General features: G+C 44.7%; 1 protein-coding gene across 1 annotated transcript; it reads left to right on the plus strand.

Annotated features, from left to right (window-relative positions):
* The first annotated feature begins 4,742 nt into the window (after positions 1–4,742).
* LOC127009843 (uncharacterized) lies at positions 4,743–6,825 on the plus strand. Its single transcript, XM_050883209.1, has one exon. The coding sequence runs from the start codon at positions 4,923–4,925 to the stop codon at positions 6,699–6,701; it is 1,779 nt and encodes a 592-aa protein (XP_050739166.1). The 5' UTR covers positions 4,743–4,922; the 3' UTR covers positions 6,702–6,825.
* The last annotated feature ends 17,672 nt before the right edge of the window (positions 6,826–24,497 follow it).

The following is a 24,497-nucleotide window of genomic DNA, read 5'->3' on the forward strand; positions in this document are numbered from 1 at the left end:
TTTTCTTTTGCCTATATAATAAGTTTCTTTTTAGGAGAGCAGGTTTGATTTCATTATTAAACCACGGAGGATTTTTAACTCTTTGGCGCTTTTCACAAGATTGCACGGATTTATTTTGTTCAGTTAGTAATCGAGCTTTAAAGTCTTGCCAAGATTCTTCGACGTCGATGTTGGATACTAATGGAAAGATCGTTACTGACTGTCTTATTCTTTCAAAATTCGCTCTTTTAAAATTGGGAACCAATATCTTATTTTCTGCAATCCTTGTTTGAGCTCTTATGTCGAGACGCACCAGTCTATGATCGCATGATCCGAGGTGTTCACCAACGCTAACATTGTCAACTAAGTTCTCTTGGGTTACTAATACAAGAGCAAGAATAATATTATCGCGCATTGGTTCATTAACCATTTGGCTAAGGCAGTTATTTTCAACGAAGTCCAACATCCTCTGCGATTCCCCCTCGGATCCCGTGAGTGTCTGCCAGTCTGTATGCGGTAGATTAAAATCACCCAAAATCAATGCATCACTGTTTAGGAGAGTTCTTTGCAAAACGCTATACATTATTTCATCATCCTCACGTGATTGGCCTGGAGGCTTATAAGTGACGGATATGTTGATTTTTAATTGATCAGTATTTGTACTCACGCTCAAGTGTTCTACAGTACTGTCCTATGGTGTTTTATCAACGGGCTGTAAGCTACTTTTGAGGTAAAGAGCCACTCCTCCACCTCTACGACTAACTCGGTCTTTATTGAAAAATATAAAGTTCTATATTATATTCAGAAATTGTCATTATTAGTGGTGTCAATAAATGTTTCAGTTACGGCAGTTACATCAAAATCTTCTGTTTTAGTTAGGCACTGCAATTCATCGATCTTATTTCTTACGCTTCGAGCGTTAAAGCTAAGAACCCTTAAATTGTCTTTTGTTATAACTCGAGAAACGGAGGAGTTGTTAGTTGTTTTACGATTTAGTGAAGTGGTGGCCGCATGACAACTATCTAGATTTAAGTGGACGGGGTGTGAACGCGCGACTCGTTTTTTGCTCTAAAGTCGCGAACAGCGCCGTGAAGCAGCCTCCCAAATCTTGCCGCTCCGACTGCAGACAAATGGAGTCCATCTTTCTGAAATAGACTCCTCATGCCATAAAATTGATCCTAAAAGTTTACGTAGCCGGCGTCCATTTCCCTGCAAAGAGTTTGAAGTCTGTTATTAGGCTAAAGGCCTTACTGTAAAAGACCGAAGCAGCCGACATTCTGGGGAGAACACCTGAAATGAGAACATTATTTGATTTCGTCTTGTACTGCTGGATAAGTCTACGATACTTCTCCAGCAGTTCCTCAGACCGGACATTGCAGACATCATTGGTACCTGTGTGAATAACAAACAGTGAATCATTAGTAGCCTGGGAGGAGATCTCCTCAAGAGCAGCTGTTACATCGTCGATCCCAGCACCAGGATAGCAATAGTTCCGTCTTCGACGAGGAACTCTGCCGCAGAACTCAACGACCTGCTGACGAATCATGGAGTCATCCACCAGGAAGGTGCTCTTCTGCTCGTCCTCCTCCTCCAGAATGGCAAACCTGTTGAAGCAATGAACAGGATGATTTGCTTGTCTGGTTGGTTCGGTGAGGCCATCATGGGCAGTGCCACTACTACTCTCCCGCTGCGTGGTGTTGCCCGCTGGTGTCGACGGTACTGCTGAAGGCAAGGGGGCGGTGGGAAAAGGGTTTGGCACCACAGCAACGTTAGCCTGGATGAATTCCTGCAAGGAGGCAACAGTGCGAGAAAGCTCTATTATTTTATCTGACCTGCTTCCATCTTCTCTTCTTGCTCCTTCAGTCTTGTCTCGAGATGCTGCCCGGTGAGACACAGTCGACAGAACTCCCTGTAAAAAAGTGAGCTGAGAAACTTCCGCTACAAGTACTGCACTTCTTGGGCGCCATCTTAGCTGAAAGTGATTATTGATTGTCTGAAATGCAAGAGAGAAAACACAGAGTGGAGGGATTAGGAAATGAGGTGAGGAGAGGAGAGGTTTGGAAAGGAAGGTGAGTGGAGGTGAAGAGGAAAGGATGTGAGGGAAACACACACACACACACACACACACACACACACACACACACACACACACACACACACACACACACACACACACACACACACACACACACACACACACACACACACACACACACACACACACACACACACACAGACACACACACACACACACACACACACACACACACACACACACACAGACGCACACACACACACACACACACACACACACACACACACACACACACACACACACACACACACACACACACACACACACACACACACACACACACACACACAAACACACACACACACACACACACACACACACACACACACACACACACACACACACACACACACAGACAAAAAATCACACACACACACACACACACACACACACACACACACACACACACACACACACACACACACACACACACACACACACAAACACACACACACAAACACACACACACACACACACACACACACACACACACACACACACACACACACACACACACACACACACACACACACACACACACACACACACACACACACACACACACACACACACACACAGAAAAACACACACACACACACACACACACACACACACACACACACACACACACACACACACACACACACACACACACACACACACACACACACACCCACACACACACACTCTCTCTCTCTCTCTCTCTGCACACGAGCCTCTGCCTGCCTGTCAGTGTCCCCCCCTCTCTCGGCATATGCAAACACCAAATGGCTTGCGCCGAGAGGGACCTTGTCAAACTCCCTCAAGTCTTCCTCGACTCAGCGGAGCGACGCCGATGGCTGGCATGCATAGCCGTAGGGGAATAGGCACCACCCATGGAGTTCTTCGCTGAGTTTGGCAAATAAACCCCATTGCCATCAGAGAGCACGGTGCCAATCCCTGACACCGGCGTTACCAAGGAGGCAGATGGAAAATCAAAAATATCTGATAACGCAGGCAGCGCGTACTGTGATGGGGAATCCTTGGAAGGCACGGACGTCGAGAGCTTAATAAGCGAGTTTCATAACTGCATAGAAAAGTACGCAGACACGGAAACTCCGTCCGTGTTCGGCTCATTTAAAAAACAAGTAAGAGCAGTCCGCCCTCCCACCTGACATCCTGGCTGGCGGACTTCCTGACGCACCGGCACCAAGCTGTGCGTCATCAGGGCTGCACCTCCACCCTCCATCCCCTCTCTGCTGGGGTGCCACAAGGGACGGGCATGGGGCCTCTTTGTTTCCTTATTCTGATCAACAATGCACTGTTAGACGCCCCTCATCGCTGGAAATACGTGGATGATTCTACAGTGAGCATCTCCATCAACATCACAGCCCCTGATTACACGCCCCTACAACACATTCTGGACCGACTGCAGAGCTGGACGCAAGATAACCACGTCACCATCAACACCAACAAGACGGTGGTGATGCATTTTCACATCTCCACCACTGCCATCCCACCGCCAGCCCTGGAGGTTGGCCCTCACCAGCTGCAGGTGGTTGAATCCACCAAACTACTTGGAGTCACCCTGGACAGCAAGCTGAGCTGGGGCAAGCACGTCACCACCATCATCTGGGCGGCTTCCCACAAACTTTTCATCTTGAGGTGCATGAAAGCACCGGAAGCCCCCCAAAGGTCGCTCAAGGACCTGTACACCACCTTCATCCTCCCCAGATTCCTCTACGCCTCTCCTGCTTGGGCTTCCTCCATCAACAAGACCCAGCAACGCCAATTAGAGAGAGTGCATAAGCGTGCTTGCAGACAGATTCTGGGCAGTTCTTACACTATCTACGAGCATGCACTCACCCACCTGAATATGCCCACCCTACAGGACTAATACCAGACAAACCTAACCAAATTCGGCAAGTCCCTCCACAACCCCCGTCATAGAGACCTACTCCCACCCGCCCTCCCTCCCCCCACTAGACCCACAAGACACCACAATATTCTCGTCCCGGTCAAAACTCGCACGGACAGATATCGGCTTACTGCGATACCGACGCTTGTGAGGGTCATTAACACCTCCATGATCACATGACCCCTCCACTCCAACACACAAACACACACAAACACACTCACACACACAAAAACACAGACACACACACGCACACACACTAATCACCATTGCCCACTTCCCCCATTACTCATCACATGAAACTCATTGTATTGTATTTTTGTTTTTCAGCCTTATGGCTGCCTACAAATGAATAAACCATTTATTATTATTATTATTATTATTATTATTATTATATATTATTATTATTATTACATATTATTATTATTATTATTATTATTATTATTATTATTATTATACTATTATATATTATTATTATTATTACACACACACACACACACACACACACACACACACACACACACATACGGAAAAAATAGCACTCACACACACACACACACACACACACACACACACACACACACACACACACACACAGAAAAATTAGCACACACACACACACACACACACACACACACACACACACACAGAAAAATTAGTACACACACACACACACACACACACACACACACACCTGCCCTCCCTCCCCTTGCCGCCTCACATCATCAACATCAGCACAGAGGCACCAAGGCTGTAGTGATAGTCTCCTTGGAAACTATCAGCACACTGATGGTCGTGAGCAGCACTCAGCGACTGCCATTCCCAGGCAGAGCCCGAAAGAAGAGTGTCTACCCACCACGCCCGTGACCACCTCACGGAACACTGCCACGGCGAGAAGAGTGTGTCAGACCATCACAGCCCCTCAACACCACCACCACCAACAACAACAGCGTCATGGAGGCTGCAGGGAGGGGCGGTAGGAAGGCACGGCGGAGACGGGGTAAGAAGAACATGAAAATTATCGGCAACCCTGCGGAGTGTCCAGTGTGCATGACAGGCTATGATGGCACCGTGCACCGGCCGCGCACCCTGCCCTGTGGCCACACTCTCTGCACGCTGTGCGTAGATCAGCTGGAGGAGCAGGGCCGTATTGCCTGCCCAGAGTGCCGCGTCAGCCACGCCGTGCCCGAGGGAGGGCAGTTCCCTGTCAGCTATGCTATTGAGGCCCTCATAAGGATGATGAGAGACGCTAAGGTGGCAGCAGCAGCAGCAGTCTCGCCGCCACCCAGTGCCGGGGAAGGGGAAGGAGCAGCAGCAGCAGCAGCAGCAGCATCTAGCAAGAAGGAGGCGGCGGGTCTCTCCAAGAAAATGCGTTCCTTCCTGCAGGAACAGGAGGCCACAGTTGTGGCCGCCATCACCGCCTGCCGGGAGGCTCAGTTGCAGCTAGACCAGTACCAGACGACCCTGGCAGGCTGGGGCGAGCGGCAGCAGCAGTTGGAAGACAGGCTACTGGGACTGGTGGACGAGAGCAGGAGTGCCAGGGAGCTCCTGCGGCAGGAAGAGTTCCGTGCGGCGGCCAAGGAGGAGGAGCTGAAGAAGGAGGAGCAGGGGCTGCAGGCCGTGCTGGAGACGTTGCGCACCCTTACAACAGAGCAAGAAGCAGGCGCGGCGGTGACTGAAATGGTTCGTTGCGCTTGCGAGGCAGAGCAGGCGGTGCAGGAGTGCCGAGAGTGTTTTCCTGATGCCAGCACCGTCACCACCGCCAGCAAGGTGAACGTGGCATCTAGTGCAGCCCTGGAGGCTGTCCAGGCAGCTCTGGAAACACTTACTACAGAGGAGCCCAGGCCCCAGGCAGACCCAGAATCCACCGTCATGGACAGACTGCACCTCATCTGTACAGGGAGCTTGACGGCCGAGGACCTCCGTAGCCTGACGCAGCCCGCCAGGCGCCTGATGGAGGCTGGTCCGGTTTTTGCTGTCTACCAAGCGGAAGGTCATCGCCAACACGCAAGAATAAGCCTTGAAGCCGGCCAACTGTGCCTCCACACCCTGAAGGACCATCCCCCGCCACGGGGCGCGGCAACCCTGCAGGTGAACGAGGTTGTGCCGCCCTCCCCCCCCTGCACGGTGTTCCTGGACCTGTCCTGGCCGGGCAGCTCGCCGCGGCGGGTCCAAATCCGTCTGAGCCCCGACACCCCGCGGGGCAGACAGTTATTATTGTTGTGCACGGGGCAGCGCGGCCCCTCCTACGTTAACACCAGGTTGTACGGGGTGGGAAAGAAGGGGCAGGCAGGAGAGTTTGTGATGGGCGGGGACTACGAAAGTAACGATGGTCGTGGATCATCCGTCCTGCTGCCTGGCCTTGATGAGGGTGAGTACCGTAAGTCAGGCCGGGGGGGGGCTGTGTTTGGGCTGCGGTGGACTGACCCTACCCGGGGTGAGTGTGGTGACTTTGGCATCTACACCAGAGACTCTCAGGATGGTCGTGGCTCGCGTCGTGTCTTCGGTGAGGTGGTGGACGGACTGCACGTGGTGGCCGAGGCAGCCCAACACAGGGACATTACGGAGGTGACTGTGGCGGACTGTGGCGTGGTGTTGAGTAGTGGCTACCACCACCACCACCACCACCACAGCGACAATATGGACTTGATTATCGTTAGTGTTTTGATGTTATCCTGTATTTTTTGGGTCGTTCATGTTTTTTTATATATTAATCATTTCATAAACACTTGATATAATGTCTCCATTCCTCGCTGCATTCTTGTAACATCCGGGGTGATATTTTCTGCATTACATGAACACTTGATATAATGTCTCGATTTGTCCCTACATTCCTGTGCTCTGTAGGAAATCTCTCTCTCTCTCAAATCAAATTCAAATTAAAAGTTTATTAGCCATATCAATACATATTTTGTATAATACCTTCAAAGAAATGGTTTTGCTATGGTTTGGCTGTTAAACTGATGTTTTGGCAGGCCTTTGTCTTCTATCCAGACTATTTATCCTTCCATCCAGAAACGAATTCATACTATTATCCATACACACATATACTTAACTATATAAATACATATACACATATATATACACATATAACTATATATACATAAATACACATACATGTATATATATATATACATATACATCACATATATATATACATATTACATATATATATATATATATACATATATATATATATATATATATATATATATATATATATATATATATATATATATATATATATATATATATATATATATATATATATATATATATATATATATATATATATATATATATATATATATATATATATATATATATATATATATATACACATACACATATATACACATATGCACATACACACACACACACATATACAATATAATACAAACATACATTCATGCATTCATGCATATATATACGTACATGCAATAATACATACATGGATACATACATGCAAATGCACATACATACACATGCATACATATATACCACTTACATACATATACACATTTATACATGCATAGATATATTACATACACGAATACTCTACATACATTCATACATACATTCATACATACATACATACATACATACATACTCACATACATAAATTCATACACATACATTGGAACGTACCTACATCCCCTAGATATCTAGTAAATACTTTTTGATATTGATCTTAAATGTATCTTTGTTACGGTAAAGTTTTCAGGTAGGTTATTCCATAGTATACAGCCGTGGTAAGAAACGAACCTCTTTTATGCCTCGGTGTTGGGGAAGGCTGGTCTTAACTGTTTTCTGTTACGGGTGTTACGGGTGTGGATGCCTGCTGCCGTCTGTAGAGAACCTGTGCTGCTCTGCACCGTGTCATGTATAGATTTTAAACATTCTAGTGAATATATATCATTGATATTGAGGAGTTTTAATTCATTGAATAATTTTTGTGTATGGGCATCAAAATTAGCTTTGGCTATCAATCTTATTATTTTTTTCTGTACTATACGTAGTGGTTTTAATGCACTGTTGTGAGCCATCCCCCACACCAGATTACAATAGTGTAAATATGGGTAAACTATACTGTTGTGTAATAATATTAGGGTGTCAGTGTTTATTAAATATCCTACTTTATATAATATTCCAGATGTTTTAAACAGTTTCGATATTATGTGATCAATGTGTGGTTTCCAAGTAATTTTATCATCTATAAATATTCCCAAGTATTTTACTGTTGATGATCTTTGAATAATTTTGTCGTAGATATTTATATTAATTGTTTCATCATTTTTTTTTATTGCCAGCTAATATCAAATAATGATTTTTTTCTGCATTTAAAGATAGTTTATTTGCCCGTATCCAGGTAGCGACATGTTTAAGCCGCTGATATAAAGTGTTGGCTATTATAGTTATGTCTGATCCAGAGTAAGTTATGTTGGTGTCCTCAACAAACAAAAGGAATTTAATTGGCGTCAGGATGTAACTATATCACTGATGTATAACAGAAACAAAAGCGGACCCAAGGTAGAGCCTTGGGATACACCTGTTGTGACTATGACTATATTAGACGACACATTATTTACACATGTATATTGTTCCCTACCTGTTAAATAGCTTATAAAACAGTTGTTAGATACATTTCTAATTCCATACCTATTTAATTTTTCCAACATAATGTTATGATCTATGGTGTCAAAAGCTTTTCTTAAATCTAAAAAGACACTGATAGTAAAATCCCCTTTTCCCTGTGCTGTTAATATGTGATCAATTAATTTCATGATGGCTGGTTTGGGGGACAGACCTTTCCGGAAGCCAAACTGTGAGTCTGTTGAGATGTTGTTTTCCTGAAGGGAGTTTGCTACTCTACTGTACATTGCTCTTTCATAGATCTTGCTAATAGATGGGAGTATGGAAATCGGTCTGTAATTTGACACATCAGATGGACTTCCTCCCTCTCTCTCTCTCTCTCTCTCTCTCTCTCTCTCTCTCTCTCTCTCTCTCTCTCTCTCTCTCTCTCTCTCTCTCTCTCTCTCTCTCTCTCTCTCTCTCTCTCTCTCTCTATATATCTCTCTCTCTCTCTCTCTCTCTCTCTCTCTCTCTCTCTCTCTCTCTCTCTCTCTCTCTCTCTCACACACACACACACACACACACACACACACACACACACACACACACACACACACACGAACCCACGCACACATTCAGGGGGCCTTTGCTAATAACATACGATTTCTGGCTCGCCCCCCAAAAATATTAAAGTTAAATTGAAATGCAAATATGGGTTTATGTTGGTAGGGAGGAGGAGGAATACATGGGAATACATAGGAAGAACAGACACCAGAAGACCTATCGGTCTATGGCGAGGGTGTCTGTTTACTACCTCTACTACTAGTAATCTACGTGTGGCAGGACAGGACAGAAAAGATGAAGGCTCCTCCCCACCCACCTCTCCCTCCGGCAACGTGCCGGCAGGAAATAGTTAGAAGAGAACACCATGTACCTTTAAGGAAGAAAGGGACATGGAAATTTTACAGTAAAGAGAGAAATAAGAGGAAATTACTACCCTTAACTTACACTACTGATAACCTAAGCTGTGGGGGAAAATGACTTCATTACATTAGAACATAAGAACACAGAAACACAAGGAGAATGGAAGAGGACGAGTGGCCTGCACAGGGCAGCCTCAGGATCCCCCTTAATACTCACGATGGGTGAGGTGCAGTTTCAGGGGCACAGGTGGAGGCTTGATCCTCGTTTTACCGGCGGTACTAGGCACGGCACCAGTAACCTGTCATCTTACTGCACCCACACCTCACTCCACCTGTCATGAGAGGAGGGGACAAGGAAGGGGTGAAAGGGATGGGATGGGGAGGGGAGGGAAGCGGGGTAGGGGATTGGGGAGGGGGTTGGGGGTGATTAGATAGAGGAGGAGGTTTTAAGAGGATTAGGGGAAAGGGGGTTAGGGGGATGATAAGTGCATGGGGGGAGGGGGGGGCATGGGAAAGTGATAGCTGTGTGTGTGTATGTGTGTGTGTGTGTGTGTGTGTGTGTGTGTGTGTGTGTGTGTGTGTGTGTGTGTGTGTGTGTGTGTGTCGTGCCTTTGTTTTCATGGGTATTGTCCTTTTTTTTTCTTCTTTTCAGTAAATAAACGGAACCTGCTTTCTCTTAAAGAGGAGGAAAAGGAGGAGGAAGAGAACAATATATAGTTTTAGTGGAAGCAGGAAGTAAAAAAAAAAAGAAACAAAAGAGAAAAAAAAGGAGAAAAGAAAACGTTACTAAAACAGATTACAATGAAGACAAAGAAAGAGCAATTAATGGGAGGAGAAGGAGGAGGAGGAGGAGGAGGAGGAGGAGGAGGTGGTGGTTAAAACAAAAGGAAGGACACACACATATATACATACATTCATACATACAGAGACATACAAGCAGACACTGATGCATAAACCTTGAGACTGCAGGAGTGATAATAATGATAAGAAAGATAAAATGAAAGCGAAAAAGCAAAAAAGCTGCATCACCCTTTATAAACTCCATGGTGGTGGTGGTGGTGACAATATCGGGTTTAATAAAAATATAATTAATTCCTTTTCATAAGTGTTCCTGAGAGAGAGAGAGAGAGAGAGAGAGAGAGAGAGAGAGAGAGAGAGAGAGAGAGAGAGAGAGAGAGAGAGAGAGAGTTAGAGAGAGAGAGAGAGAGAGAGAGAGAGAGAGAGAGAGAGAGAGAGAGAGAGAGAGAGAGAGAGAGAGAGAGAGAGAGAGAGAGAGATTATCTCCCTTGACAACCATTATAATTTATCCTCCTCCTCCTTTTCCTCCTCCTCCTCCTCCTCCTCCTCCTCCTCCTCTTTCTTCTCCTCCTCCTCCTCCTGCTTCTCCTCCTCCTCCTCCTTAAAACGAATCATAAGACTAATGCTGGGTTCACACATTCACGGTTTGTGGTCACGGTGCCCTCCCGACACGCACAAAATGGTGAATCGGCATTGTATCCGTGACTAACCTTGACATACCTTGGATTTCCGGCGCGGCATCGTAACCCCGCCGGGGAAAACTTTGGACGTCGGCAGTGTCTCCCGATCATTTTGGCGCAAGCAAAATGATCGGGGCTCACCCCGACAACTGTCAAATGCCGTGACTATCCGGGATGGCATCGGGAAAGGTCCGGGCTAGCACCTGGAGTCCGTCGGGAACGTCGGTAAGCCATCGGAAATAACCGTGACATTCCGGTGGGAAGCCTTGGCTTTCCGCCGCTCAGCCACGGTCTGATCACGTGTGCTGCGGACGCCCACCGAACTCATAAAGCTGTCGGGACGCTGCCGGGCTGGGCCAGTGACCTCCCGGCGCGCACATCACCATGGCCCAGCGCTCTGACGCCTCCGTGCACGTGTTGCGGGTCGACGAGGTCGAGTTAGCCCTTGCAGCAGCCGAGATGGCTACGGAGCAGCCCCAGTCCCCCCTGCAGGAGGAAGGTACCGCTACCCAGACACAAGAGTTAGCCACTCAGCCCCAGGAAAATGGACGGACCCATATCCTATCTGCACAATAAACTTGTATAGTAAATCGTTCTTCTACACACACACACACACACACACACACACACACACACACACACACACACACACACACACACACACACACACATACACACACACACGTACACACACTGGTGCCAGTTCCAGGCAACGCCCCCTTTTTTTTAATCATCGGCAGAAATACCAAGATGCTACAACGGTTAGGAGCCGATGTCCGTGAAACACCGGGAAGGCACCTAGGCAACTCCGTAACTTCATCGTGGTCGTCGTGGGTGGGTCATGGGTTACCGGCTGTAACCGTGGTGATATATAGTCATTTTCCGTGGCCGCCGTAAGTGGGTTGGTTTTGGACCCTCCTTTTCTTGCATTTAGTCTTTATATTTTATTTTATTTGCATCAACTTGTATTAAAACAACTCTTTTATCACTCATTAATTACTCCATAAATGATCTCACCGTCTCGTATCCCTGGTAGCGTGATCCGGCTTAAGTTGTTATTGGAGACTGGTGTTCGGGGATAAACAAGGGAAAAAGTAAATATACATTTATTTAAAATTAAATGAAAGTAATTGCCTTACGCAATATTCTATGCTCAGACGATCATAACACTGGCATATTCAGCAATGGATGCAACATATGACAAACGACATGTCTTAAACATAATACTACAATATGTGCTCAGTTGTTGCCAATAATAATAACACTCGTCATTCCACAAGCAGTGGTTTATATCTCTCTGCTTACACCATAATAATAAAGTACTCTCCTCACATCCTAATAACACATTCCTATAGTATAATCTACTACAGTTCACGGAAGCACCAAATTATACCACACCCAGTGGTTTTACCTTTGCTTTACATCGCAATAAAATAATCACAATCCTGTCCCACTCACAATCCAACCACACATCTCCTACATTATAATCTCCAGGACAATACAGTCGGTTTCCCTTAGATTCTCGAATTTCTACTCACGATTAAGATCACAACAGCCATTCTCAGCTGAGTGATCAGAGCAGGTCTGCTTGAAGCGAGAGCAAGGCTCGGTCTGCCCATACCACTGATTTTTAGGTCACATTTTTCTTTGCTTGAGGCGGAACTACATCCTTGACACGCCTTAATTTTCTACATAACCAGTAGCCAATACTTCCTGTCAACAACCATTGGCTCGCTCATTATGTTGTATTGTTTACTTCTCCTGCTATTCGTGATTCACTCTTAAGACACTCCCATAGTGATGTCTCTGTTCAGTTATTCGCTTATGGCATGTAGTCACACCGCACGTGACACATTTAAAGTCTTCTGAATGGTCATCCACACTTTCTGACCCCGCCTACTGGGTATCTGTTTTCTGTATCTGGGTCTGGGTATCTGTTTTCCGTTACCCTCCTTGTTACCCTCCTTGTTAGTGTTTGTCCTATCAGATGTTTACACTGTTGTATATCTGTCACCCTCCTTGTTAGTGTTTGTCCTATCAGATGTTTACACTGTTGTATATCTGTCACCCTCCTTGTTAGTGTTTGTCCTGTCAGATGTTTACACTGTTGTATATCTGTCACCCTCCTTGTTAGTGTTTGTCCTGTCAGATGTTTACACTGTTGTATATCTGTCACCCTCCTTGTTAGTGTTTGTCCTGTCAGATGTTTACACTGTTATATATCTGTCACCCTCCTTGTTAGTGTTTGTCCTGTCAGATGTTTACACTGTTATATATCTGTCACCCTCCTTGTTAGTGTTTGTCCTGTCAGATGTTTACACTGTTGTATATCTGTCACCCTCCTTGTTAGTGTTTGTCCTGTCAGATGTTTACACTGTTATATATCTGTCACCCTCCTTGTTAGTGTTTGTCCTGTCAGATGTTTACACTGTTGTATATCTGTCACCCTCCTTGTTAGTGTTTGTCCTGTCAGATGTTTACGCCTGTGCTGTTATGGTCATCCCTCTGTTCGTTTTCTGGGTCCCGACATCGGGAGGGCTCCGGGGTGGGATCGGGATTGGTCCGGGAACGTCGTTCTCGCTCCGGCGTACTACCCTTGTACACCGTTGTATAGCCACCACATGGGTGATCCGGCAGTCAGATCGTGGCCAGAGGTCACGATTTTACCACCTACTCTCCGGGGTACCATCGTGGACCACAAATCGTGAATGTGTGAACCCAGCATAATATGCAGATAAAAAAAAAACTGCCTGCCATCCATTTCGTCGGTCAGTCAATCACCCAGTCAGTCAGTCAGTCAGCCACCCATCTAGTCAGCCAGTCAGTTAGTCGGTCACCTAGCCAATCAGTTAGCCAATCAGTCAGTCAGTCAGTCAGCCACCCGTTCAGTTAGTCAGTCAGTCCGTCAGTCAGTCAGCCATCCAATCAGTAAGCTCTATAGTCAGCGAGTCATACAGTCAGTGAGCCATTCAGTCAGTCAGTTAGCGATTCATCCAGCCATTCAGTTGGTAAGTCAGTCAGTCAGTCAGTCAGGCAACCTATCAGTCAACCATCCTATCAGTCAACCATTAAATCAGTCAGTCAGTCAGTTATTCACACAGCCAGCCAGTCATTTAGTCAGTCAGTTATTCAGTCAGCCAGTCAGTTAGTCAATCAGTCAGCAGGTCAGTCAGTCAGTCAGTCAGTCAGTCAACCTATCTGTCAACCAACCAATCAGTCAGTCAGCCATTCAGTTGCCTTCAAACTGACAAACTTTTTATTTCGCTTTCCTTTTTATTAGAGTTTTTATTACCTGGAACACTTACCTTTACCTGCCTTCGATTAGCGGTGCGTTGTAAGCGACAGTAACGGCGGGGAAGGGCAGGTGAGCATCCGATAGGCGTGTGTGTGTGTGTGTGTGTGTGTGTGTGTGTGTGTGTGTGTGTGTTTTCCTCTTCATCCTCGACTCTCTTCCTACCGTTACCTCTCTTACTTTTCTTTTTTCCTTTTTTCTTATTTTTTTGTTATTTCATTTGTATTACTTTCACTTTTTACACGAACTTTACTTTTTTTCAGATTCTCTATTTTTTCCCCTTTTTTCCGTGTTGTACACACACACACACACACACACACACACACACACGTTGCAATTTAAAAGTTTTCCCGTGGCAATATTTTCGGTTTTATTTTCACTGCGGTTTTTTTTTTCTTGCTTAATTTTGTTGCGTGCAAGTGAAAATGTGTGTGTGTGTGTGTGTGTGTGTGTGTGTGTGTGTGTGTGTGTGTGTGTGTGTGTGTGTGTGTGTGTGTGTGTGTGTGTGTGTGTGTGTGTGTGTGTGTGTGTGTGTGTGTGTGTGTGTGTGTGTGTGTGTGTGTGTGTGTGTGTGTGTGTGTGTGTGTGTGTGTGTGTGTGTGTGTGTGTGTGTGTGTTTTGATTGTCTGTGATCATTAATTTCCTTTTATATATATTTTTTCCGGCATTTTGAACAGTTTGGTTTTAATTGGCTCGTTATTATTGGCATTTATTAATTTACGTAAGTTGATATATACTCTGTTATTTATTTATTTATTCATTTATTTATTTATTTTTATGGCCGTGATTTGAGAAAGGGACAAAAATGGGTCATGTTTCCTTATCTATTTAAATTTGATTGCTTATTTATTATGTATTTATTATTTGTCTGTTTTTTTCTGTACCTTTTTTGCCTATCTTTTGTTTGCTTATTTTTGCGTATTTTTAATTGTCCTTTAAAGTGTGTTTCTTTTTTTATCGTTTCTCCTTCAACGCCTCAAAAACTCAACTTCACCCATCAGCTCGACACAACCTTCCAAAAACTTATCCCCTATTCTTCGACAACACTCAGCTGTCACCTTTCTCTACACTAAACTTCCTCGGTCTATCCTGAACTCGATATCTCAACTGGAAACTTCACATCCCCTCTCTTCCTCAATCAGCTTTCTCGATTAGACGTTCTGTATCGTCTCCGCTTGTTATTTTCCCCCGCACAGTTGCTGTCCAGATATAGGGGCCTTGTCCGCCCTTCTATGGAGTATGCATCTCACGTGTGGGGGGGCTTCACCCATACAACCCTTTTGGACAGGGTAGAGGCTAAGGTTCTTCGTTTCATCAACTCCCCTTCTCTCACTGACAGTCGTCTACCTCTTAAATTCCGCCGCAATATTGCCTCTCTATCTTCTACCGATATTATCAAGCTGACTGTTCTTCTGAACTTGCTAACTGCATGCCTCCCCCTCTCCCGCGGCCCCGCTGCAATTGACTTTTACTCTTGCTCATCCCTATACTGTCCAAACGCCTTATGCAAGAGTTAACCATCATCTTCACTCTTTTATCCCTTCTGCTGGTAAACTCTGGAACCGACTTCCTTTATCTGCATTTCCCCCTGCCTATGAGTTGACCTCTTTCAAGAGAGGAGTGAAGACACCTCTTCTCCTGACATTGACCTCTCTTTTGGTCGCTTGTTCTGTTCCTCTTTTGTTGGAGCAGCGCTTGGCGGGCTTTTTTGTTTCAACTATGATTTAGTGCCTTGAGCTGCCTCCCGTGCTGTAGAAAATATCATTCATTTATCTCTCTCTCTCTCTCTCTCTCTCTCTCTCTCTCTCTCTCTCTCTCTCTCTCTCTCTCTCTCTCTCTCTCTCTCTCTCTCTCTCTCTCTCTCTCTCTCTCTCTCTCTCTCTCTCTCTCTCTCTTTTGTTTAGTTGTGGACTAATAATGATGTCCACAACTGATTCTTTCTTTCTTTCTTTCTTTCTTTTCTTTTTTCTTTTTCTTCTTTCTTTGCCTTTCTTTTCTTTTTCATTCATTCATTCTCACACACACACACACACACACACACACACACACACACACACACGCTAATTTGTCTCCACAAAATGTTATATAAAGAATATTTTTTGACTTAATTCGAAAAAAAGTGGGGTGTGTGTGTGTGTGTGTGTGTGTGTGTGTGTGTGTGTGTGTGTGTGTGTGTGTGTGTGTGTGTGTATTTGAGTTCGCCGGAGAGGGGTTTGAAGAGCCTGTTTGGAAAGGCAGATTGGAGGAAAGGGAGGGAGGAAGAAGGAGGAGATGGAAGGGAGAGAAGGAAAGAAGAGGGGGAATGGAGATGGGAATGTGGAAGAGGGGAGGCTATGGTACGAATAGGAGGAGGAGGAGGAGGAGGAGGAGGAGATACACTATTTGCTTCTCTTCACCTCTCTCTTCCTCCTGTCTCCCTCCCTCCCTCTCTCCCTCCTCCTCCCTCCCTCCTGCAGAAGTGGTTAGCTTCCTGCAAAAGTGGTTAGCGCAGAGACCATCAACTCCTTCAAGAAACGCATTGATCGCCACTTTGCTGCATCGGGAGTGAGCTGAACGTTCCCAAGAGTAGATACACAAGTGCTTTAATCCTTCCCTGCAAGCCACTCCTATGGCAAACGGATTGATTGAATCACTGAACGCAGGCAGCCTAGTAATGAGCCAACAGGCTTTCTGCTGCCTGCTAGTCCATGTTTCCATGTTCCCCTCCTCTCTTTCCAACTCTCCCCTCCACATATCTCCTTATCTTCAACAACCCTCGACTGACAGCTCAAACTTACCTCCTTCTCCTCCTCCTCCTCCTCCTCCTCCTCCTCCTCCTCCTCCTCCTCCTCCTCCTCCTCCTGGCACACCTGTAGTAATGAGTTCCCCAGGTATCCGTGAGTCCAGGTGTAAAAGGTGAATTTCCTGTAATGGTGTTGACCGGTGATGTCATCTACACCACCTATAAACACCACCACACGTATCACCATTTTTCACCACCGCCACCACCATCACTACTACTACTACTACTACTACTACTATTTCATCAGTGCCACTACTACAAACCTTTCAATGACTTTTAACTATTTTTTTTTCTTCTTTTCCTCCTGTTCCTGCTCTTCCTATTACTATTATTTTTTATGGTAAGTCTTCTTTATTCAATTTTTCCTCTGTTTGTCTTCCTGTAATTCCCTTTTCTCTTTTTTTTATCATTTGTTATTCCAATTTTCTTATCTGTGTTATTTTCCTTTTTTTTTTTTTTCTCCTTCCTTCTTTTCTTCCTTTTTCATTTACATTTTTTCTCTTCTTATTACGTACATGTAGTAATCATTTTCTCCTCATTCTCCTCTTCTTCCTCTTTCCTTCCTTTTTTACCTATTTTTCTCTTTATGTTTATTCTTTTTCTCTTCTTACATATATTTTTAGGCTTGTATTTTCAGACACTCGGCTCCCGAAACAACTATTTCCCAAGGCCACAGAGGAGGTTAGTCGGATTATCATGAGTGTTTTATAACGTTCATGGTGTAGAAGCCTTGTCAGACTACCACCAGACGCAAAAAACTACTTATGGAAATACTAACCTCTACCAAAGCCTTGTCAAACTACCACCAGGCTCATAGCACTACCCATGGGAATACTTACACAACAACCTCTACGAAAGCCTTGTCAGACTATCACTAGGCTCATAACACTACCCATGGGAATACCTACACAACAACCTCTACAAAAGCCTTGTCAAACTATCACCAGGCTCATAACACTACCTATGGAAATACTAACACAACAACCTCTACGGAAGCCTTGTTAAACTATCACCAGGCTCATAACACTACTCATGGAAATACTAACACAACAACCTCTACCAAAGCCTTGTCAAACTATCACCAGGCTCATAACACTACCCATGGAAATACTAACACAACAACCTCTACCAAAGCCTTGTCAAACTATCACCAGGCTCATAACACTACCCATGGAAATACTAACACAACAACCTCTACCAAAGCCTTGTCAAACTATCACCAGGCTCATAACACTACCCATGGAAATACTAACACAACAACCTCTACGAAAGCCTTGTCAAACTAACACCAGGCTCATAACACTACCCATGGAAATACTAACACAACAACCTCTACGAAAGCCTTGTCAAACTAACACCAGGCTCATAACACTACCCATGGAAATACTAACACAACAACCTCTACGAAAGCCTTGTCAAACTAACACCAGGCTCATAACACTACCCATGGAAATACTAACACAACAACCTCTACGAAAGCCTTGTCAAACTATCACCAGGCTCATAACACTACCCATGGAAATACTAACACAACAACCTCTACCAAAGCCTTGTCAAACTATCACCAGGCTCATAACACTACCCATGGAAATACTAACACAACAACCTCTACCAAAGCCTTGTCAAACTATCACCAGGCTCATAACACTACCCATGGAAATACTAACACAACAACCTCTACCTAAGCCTTGTCAAACTATCACTAGGCTCATAACACTACCCATGGAAATACTAACACAACAACCTCTACGAAAGCCTTGTCAAACTATCATCAGGCTCATAACACTACCCATGGAAATACTAACACAACAACCTCTACGAAAGCCTTGTCATACTATCACCAGGCTCATAACACTACCCATGGAAATACTAACACAACAACCTCTACGAAAGCCTTGTCATACTATCACCAGGCTCATAACACTACCTTTGGATATACTAACACAACAACCTCTTCCAAAGCCTTGTCAAATGTGAGTGTGTGAGCCCCAAAATGTTGGCAAATGTGAATCTTTATTTTATCAGCCTTAGGGTAGGAAGGGGAAAGGATAGGGGAAGATAGGGAAAGGATGGGTAAAGGATAGGAAAAGGATAGGAAAAGAAAATGAATTGATAGGAAAATGATTGGAAAGTCTAGGAAATAGGAGAAGGATAGGAAAGGATTGGAACTGTTACCCAAATCTATTACTTCAATAACCTCAAAACGGGTTGGCGTGGACCGTAGAGTTACCAAATACACCTGATAACATTATTACGTTAATATCTCAAACTGATTAACTTCTGGGAACACTACGATAAAACCTGAGTGAGTGAGGCCGGTGTTGCCAGACGCCGCCACCATTCACGTCAGCTATTTCCAAAGGCCGGTAAGGAGATCAGCCGGGTTCTCATGAGTGTTTTCTGGGTTCAGGGTACAGAAGAAGGGTCAGACTACCACCAGGGCCATTAAACTACCCCTGGAAATGCCCTTAACCGCTACGAAAGCCTTGACAATACGTTTTATTAGGTTCAGGGTACAGAAGAAGGGTCAAACTACCACCAGGGCCATTAAACTACCCCTGGAAGTGCCCTTCACCCCTACGAAAGCCTTGACAAATAGGTTCTTTTAGGTTCAGGGTACAGAAGAAGGGTCAAACTACCACCAGGGCCATTAAACTACCACTGGAAATGCCCTTAACCGCTACGAAAGCCTTGATAAATACGTTCTTTTAGGTTCAGGGCACAGAAGGAGGGTCAAACTACCACCAGGGCCATTAAACTACCCCTGGAAATGCCCATAACCCCCACGAAAGCCTTGACGAATAGGTTCTTTTAGGTTCAAGGTACAGAAGAAGGGTCAAACACCACCAAGGCCATTAAACTACCCCTGGAAATGCCCTAAACCCCTACGAACACCGTGTCTAATATATGTCCCTGGGAGATGAAATGTTTATATGACCTTGAATGATTTAGTGCCATCAATATAACTACTACAAACCCTTCAATGACTCCTAACTATTTGTATCTTCTTGTATTCTTGTTCTTACTCCTTCTATCATTATTTCTGTTATAGTAAGTCTTCTCTGTTAACCTTCTCGTCTTCTTATCTTCCTTTCCTTCCTTTTTCTTAGTTTTTTTTATAATTTTTTATCCGATTTTCTTACCTGTCTTTTTTTACTGTTTTTTTTTACTCCTTCCTTCTTTTCTCTCTATTTTTCATCATTTCCTTTTTTTCTCTTCCTATCACATACATTTAGTATGAAAAAGAAAATGCATGAAAGAACATTCTAATATTTAACACATCTCAAGCCGAGTGAGTTTAGTTAAGAATGGGCATTTTCCAGGGGTAGTTTAATGGCCCTGGTGGTAGTTTAATGGCCCTGGTGGTAGTTTAATGGCCCTGGTGATAGTTTATTGGCCGTGGTGGTAGTTTAACGGCCCTGGTGGTAGTTTAATAGCCCGGGTGGTAGTTTAATGACCCGGGTGGTAGTTTAATGGCCCGGGTGGTAGTTTATTGGCCCTGGTGGTAGTTTAATGGCCCGGGTGGTAGTTTAATGGCCCTGGTGGTAGTTTAATGCCCGTGGTGGTAGTTTAATGGCCCGGGTAGTAGTTTAATGGCCCTGGTGGTAGTTTAATGCCCGTGGTGGTAGTTTAATGGCCCGGGTGGTAGTTTAATGGCCCGGGTGGTAGTTTAATGCCCGTGGTGGTAGTTTAAAGGCCCTGGTGGTAGTTTAATGGCCCTGGTGGTAGTTTAATGGCCCTGGTGATAGTTTATTGGCCGTGGTGGTAGTTTAATGGCCCTGGTGGTAGTTTAATGGCCCTGGTGATAGTTTATTGGCCGTGGTGGTAGTTTAATGGCCCTGGTGATATTTTAATGGCCCTGGTGGTAGTTTAACCCGGTAGCTGCGGGGGTCATGTTTGTTAGGTTAGGTTAGGCTAGGTTAGGTTAGGTTAAGTTAGGTTACGTTAGGTTAGGTTAAAGGCCCCTCTAAGCAAAATAATGAGAAAGAATCATCACTCACGCAAACCATTTCATAATAATTATATATCAACGCATATGTGATCAGTTTATGCATGCCAGAAATTTGGCCCATCGCTGGTACACGGTAAAGCCACAAATTTGGCCCGTCGCTGCTACCGGGTTAAAGGCCCTGGTGATAGTTTATTGGCCGTGGTGGTAGTTTAATGGCCCAGGTGGTTGTTTAATAGCCCGGGTGGTAGTTTAATGGCCCGGATGGTAGTTTATTGGCCCTGGTGGTAGTTTAATGGCCCTGGTGGTAGTTTAATAGCCCGGGTGGTAGTTTATTGGCCGTGGTGGTAGTTTAATGGCCCTGGTGGTAGTTTAATGACCCGGGTGGTAGTTTAATGGCCCGGGTGGTAGTTTATTGGCCCTGGTGGTAGTTTAATGGCCCGGGTGGTAGTTTAATGGCCCTGGTGGTAGTTTAATGGCCCTGGTGGTAGTTTAATGCCCGTGGTGGTAGTTTAATGGCCCGGGTGGTAGTTTAATGGCCCTGGTGGTAGTTTAATGGCCCTGGTGGTAGTTTAATGGCCCTGGTGGTAGTTTAATGGCCCTGGTGGTAGTTTAATGGCCCGGGTGGTAGTTTAATGGCCCTGGTGGTAGTTTAATGGCCCGGGTGGTAGTTTAATTGTCCTGGTGGTAGTTTAATGGCCCGGGTGGTAGTTTTATGGCCCTGGTGGTAGTTTAATGGCCCTGGTGGTAGTTTAATGGCCCGGCTGGTAGTTTAATGGCCCTGGTGGTAGTTTAATGGCTCTGGTGGTAGTTTAATGGCCCGGGTGGTAGTCTAATGGCCCTGGTGGTAGTTTGATGGCCCTGGTGGTAGTTTTATGGCCCTGGTGGTAGTTTAATGGCCCTGGTGGTAGTTTAATTGCCCTGGTGGTAGTTTTATCGCCCAGGTGGTAGTTTAATGGCCCTGGTAGTAGTTTAATGGTCCGGGTGGTAGTTTAATGGCCCTGGAGGTAGTTTAATGGCCCTGGTGGTAGTTTAATCGCCCAGGTGGTAGTTTAATGGCCCTGGTAGTAGTTTAATGGTCCGGGTGGTAGTTTAGTGGCCCTGGAGGTAGTTTAATGGCCCTGGTGGTAGTTTAATGGCCCTAGTGGTAGTTTGACCATTCTTCTGTACCCTGAACTCCCCAAAATACTCTCATGCCAACCAGACTGATCTCTTTTATGTCCTTTGGAAATAATTACCTTAGTGAATAAATGAAATGAAATAAATGGTGTAAACGAATAAGGGAAATAATTGAAGTAATAAATAGATGACTAAATGAAAATAAATGAATAAATGATACAAAAAGTAAGCGATGGCTATTACAGAAAGAAAATAAAGGATAGCGAATAAAAAACATCTTAAATATTGGTGAAAAAAAAGGAAAAAGGAGAATAAAAAATAATACCGACAGTGACTTTAGGCGACCTTGAGAGAGAGAGAGAGAGAGAGAGAGAGAGAGATCGTATGTGTCAAAGGGAAAATATAAAGCTGAAGCGCTATCCACGCTCTCTCTCTCTCTCTCTCTCTCTCTCTCTCTCTCACACACACACACACACACACACACACACACACACACTTCCTGCTTTCCTTCCTCTTCAGGCTGTTCCCATTACTGTACAAAGAAATATATACTCTAACTTCATCATACTATCTTTTGAGCGGCCTTGATATGGTGAAGGCTTGCGTGTGATCCAGTTGTGTTAAGATAGTTAAGGCAACCAAACTCTAAGGTCCTATTAGTTGTGAGTTTCTGTAGTCTGCCCTCCATCATTTGTTTTCCCATTCATCACTGGCTCCCCTCACGTTTGGCCCCCAGTGTTGCCAAGGCAGACTGAGATAACCAAACTGTGAGGACCCAATCAATGTTAGCCAGACGTAGAGGTGTCATTCATCAGTTATCCCCTTCACGTTTATTCCCTCCCCTCTCCATCATCACCTCAGCCTACATTCCCTTTACCTTGTGCCTTTGTCCTTACGTTTACTACAATAGTGTGAAGAGTGAGGCAGCCAAACTAACCTAACTATGAGGGCCTGTTAATGGTAGTCTGACAGTGCTCCTCATCCCCTTCCCTCTCCATCACCACCTCAGCTTACATTTCCTTTACCTTGTTCCTTTGTCCTTACGTTTACTGCAGTAGTGTGAAGAGTGAGGCAACCAAACTAACCCAACTATGAGGGCCTATCGATGGTACTCTGATCCCCCTCCCCTTCCCTCTCCACCATTATCTCAGTCCATATACCGCAGCTTACATTCCCTTTTCTTGTGCCTTTGTTCTCTTCCTCGTTTACTCAAGTATTGGAAAGAGAGTGAAGTAACCTAACGTAACCATGAGGGCCTATTAATGGTAGTCTGACAGAGCTCCACCCCTTCCCACTCCACCATTATGTCAGTCCATTCCATTCCCTTTTCTTGTGCCTTTGTTCTCTTCCTCGTTTACTCAAGTATTGGAAAGAGAGTGAAGTAACTTAACCTAACAATGAGGCCTATAGGAAGAAGAAAGATAATGAGGGAAGGAGAGAATGCGACGGAAAAAAAGAAAGAAGAAAACAGATAATAAACTAGAAAATAAACGAAAGAAAACAGTAAAAGGAGGAAGATAAACAATTTCCTACAGATACAAGAGAGTGAAGTAACCTAACCTAACAACGAGGGCCTGTTAATGGTAGTCTGACAGTGCTCCCCCTCCCTCCCTCCCTTCACGCCCCGCCCCACCATAGCCACAACGTACGCCATAAGCCATCAACGTGGGGTGCAAGCTGACCGGGCGTATCAATTAGCGTATTCAGCATTCAGCAGTGACGAATCGTACGTTAAGCCGTCATGGAAAGTGTTTTTGACAACCCCACTGATTGACTTGTTGCGGAATCGGACTTTGGATATTTTTGGTAAACTTTTCTCCTTTTTTGGGGGGGAACTATTTTTTTTTTGGCTTCTTTTACATTTATTTAATTTAGGCCACATACTCGTTTTTCCCCCGTAACACACACACACACACACACACACACACACACACACACACACACACATAACCACGATTCCTTAAGAGCTCAGAGAAGAATTAAATATTTTTTTTCCAAACTTTTCTTTCATGGTTATTTATTTTACTCTCCTTCCTCCTCCTTCTCCTTCTCCTCCTCCTCCAACTACTTCTCCACCTCCTCCTCCTCCTCCTCCTCCTCCTCCTCCTCCTCCTCCTCCTCCTCCTCCTCCTCCTACTTCTCCTCCTCCTCCTCCTCCTAACTTAACCTAACCAGCCCGTCCAAGCGTTCTGTGCATGAAAGCTGCCTTGGTGTTGCTGTAATGTTAGTGTTATGGCGTACAGTTTAGTTCATCGTGGTGTACCTTCCCTTACCTGGCCATGATTATGAGAGAGAGAGAGAGAGAGAGAGAGAGAGAGAGAGAGAATTGTCAGATGTAACTTGTGTGTGTGTATATGTATATATATATATATATATATATATATATATATATATATATATATATATATATATAT

The sequence above is a fragment of the Eriocheir sinensis genome, chromosome 42 (genome assembly GCF_024679095.1).
Source record: "Eriocheir sinensis breed Jianghai 21 chromosome 42, ASM2467909v1, whole genome shotgun sequence".
Classification (NCBI taxonomy): Eukaryota; Metazoa; Arthropoda; class Malacostraca; order Decapoda; family Varunidae; genus Eriocheir; species Eriocheir sinensis.

Excerpts from the sequence above, each read along its gene's own strand:
- LOC127009843 (XM_050883209.1), top strand. The coding sequence starts at position 4,923 with ATGGAGGCTGCAGGGAGGGGCGGTAGGAAGGCACGGCGGAGACGGGGT.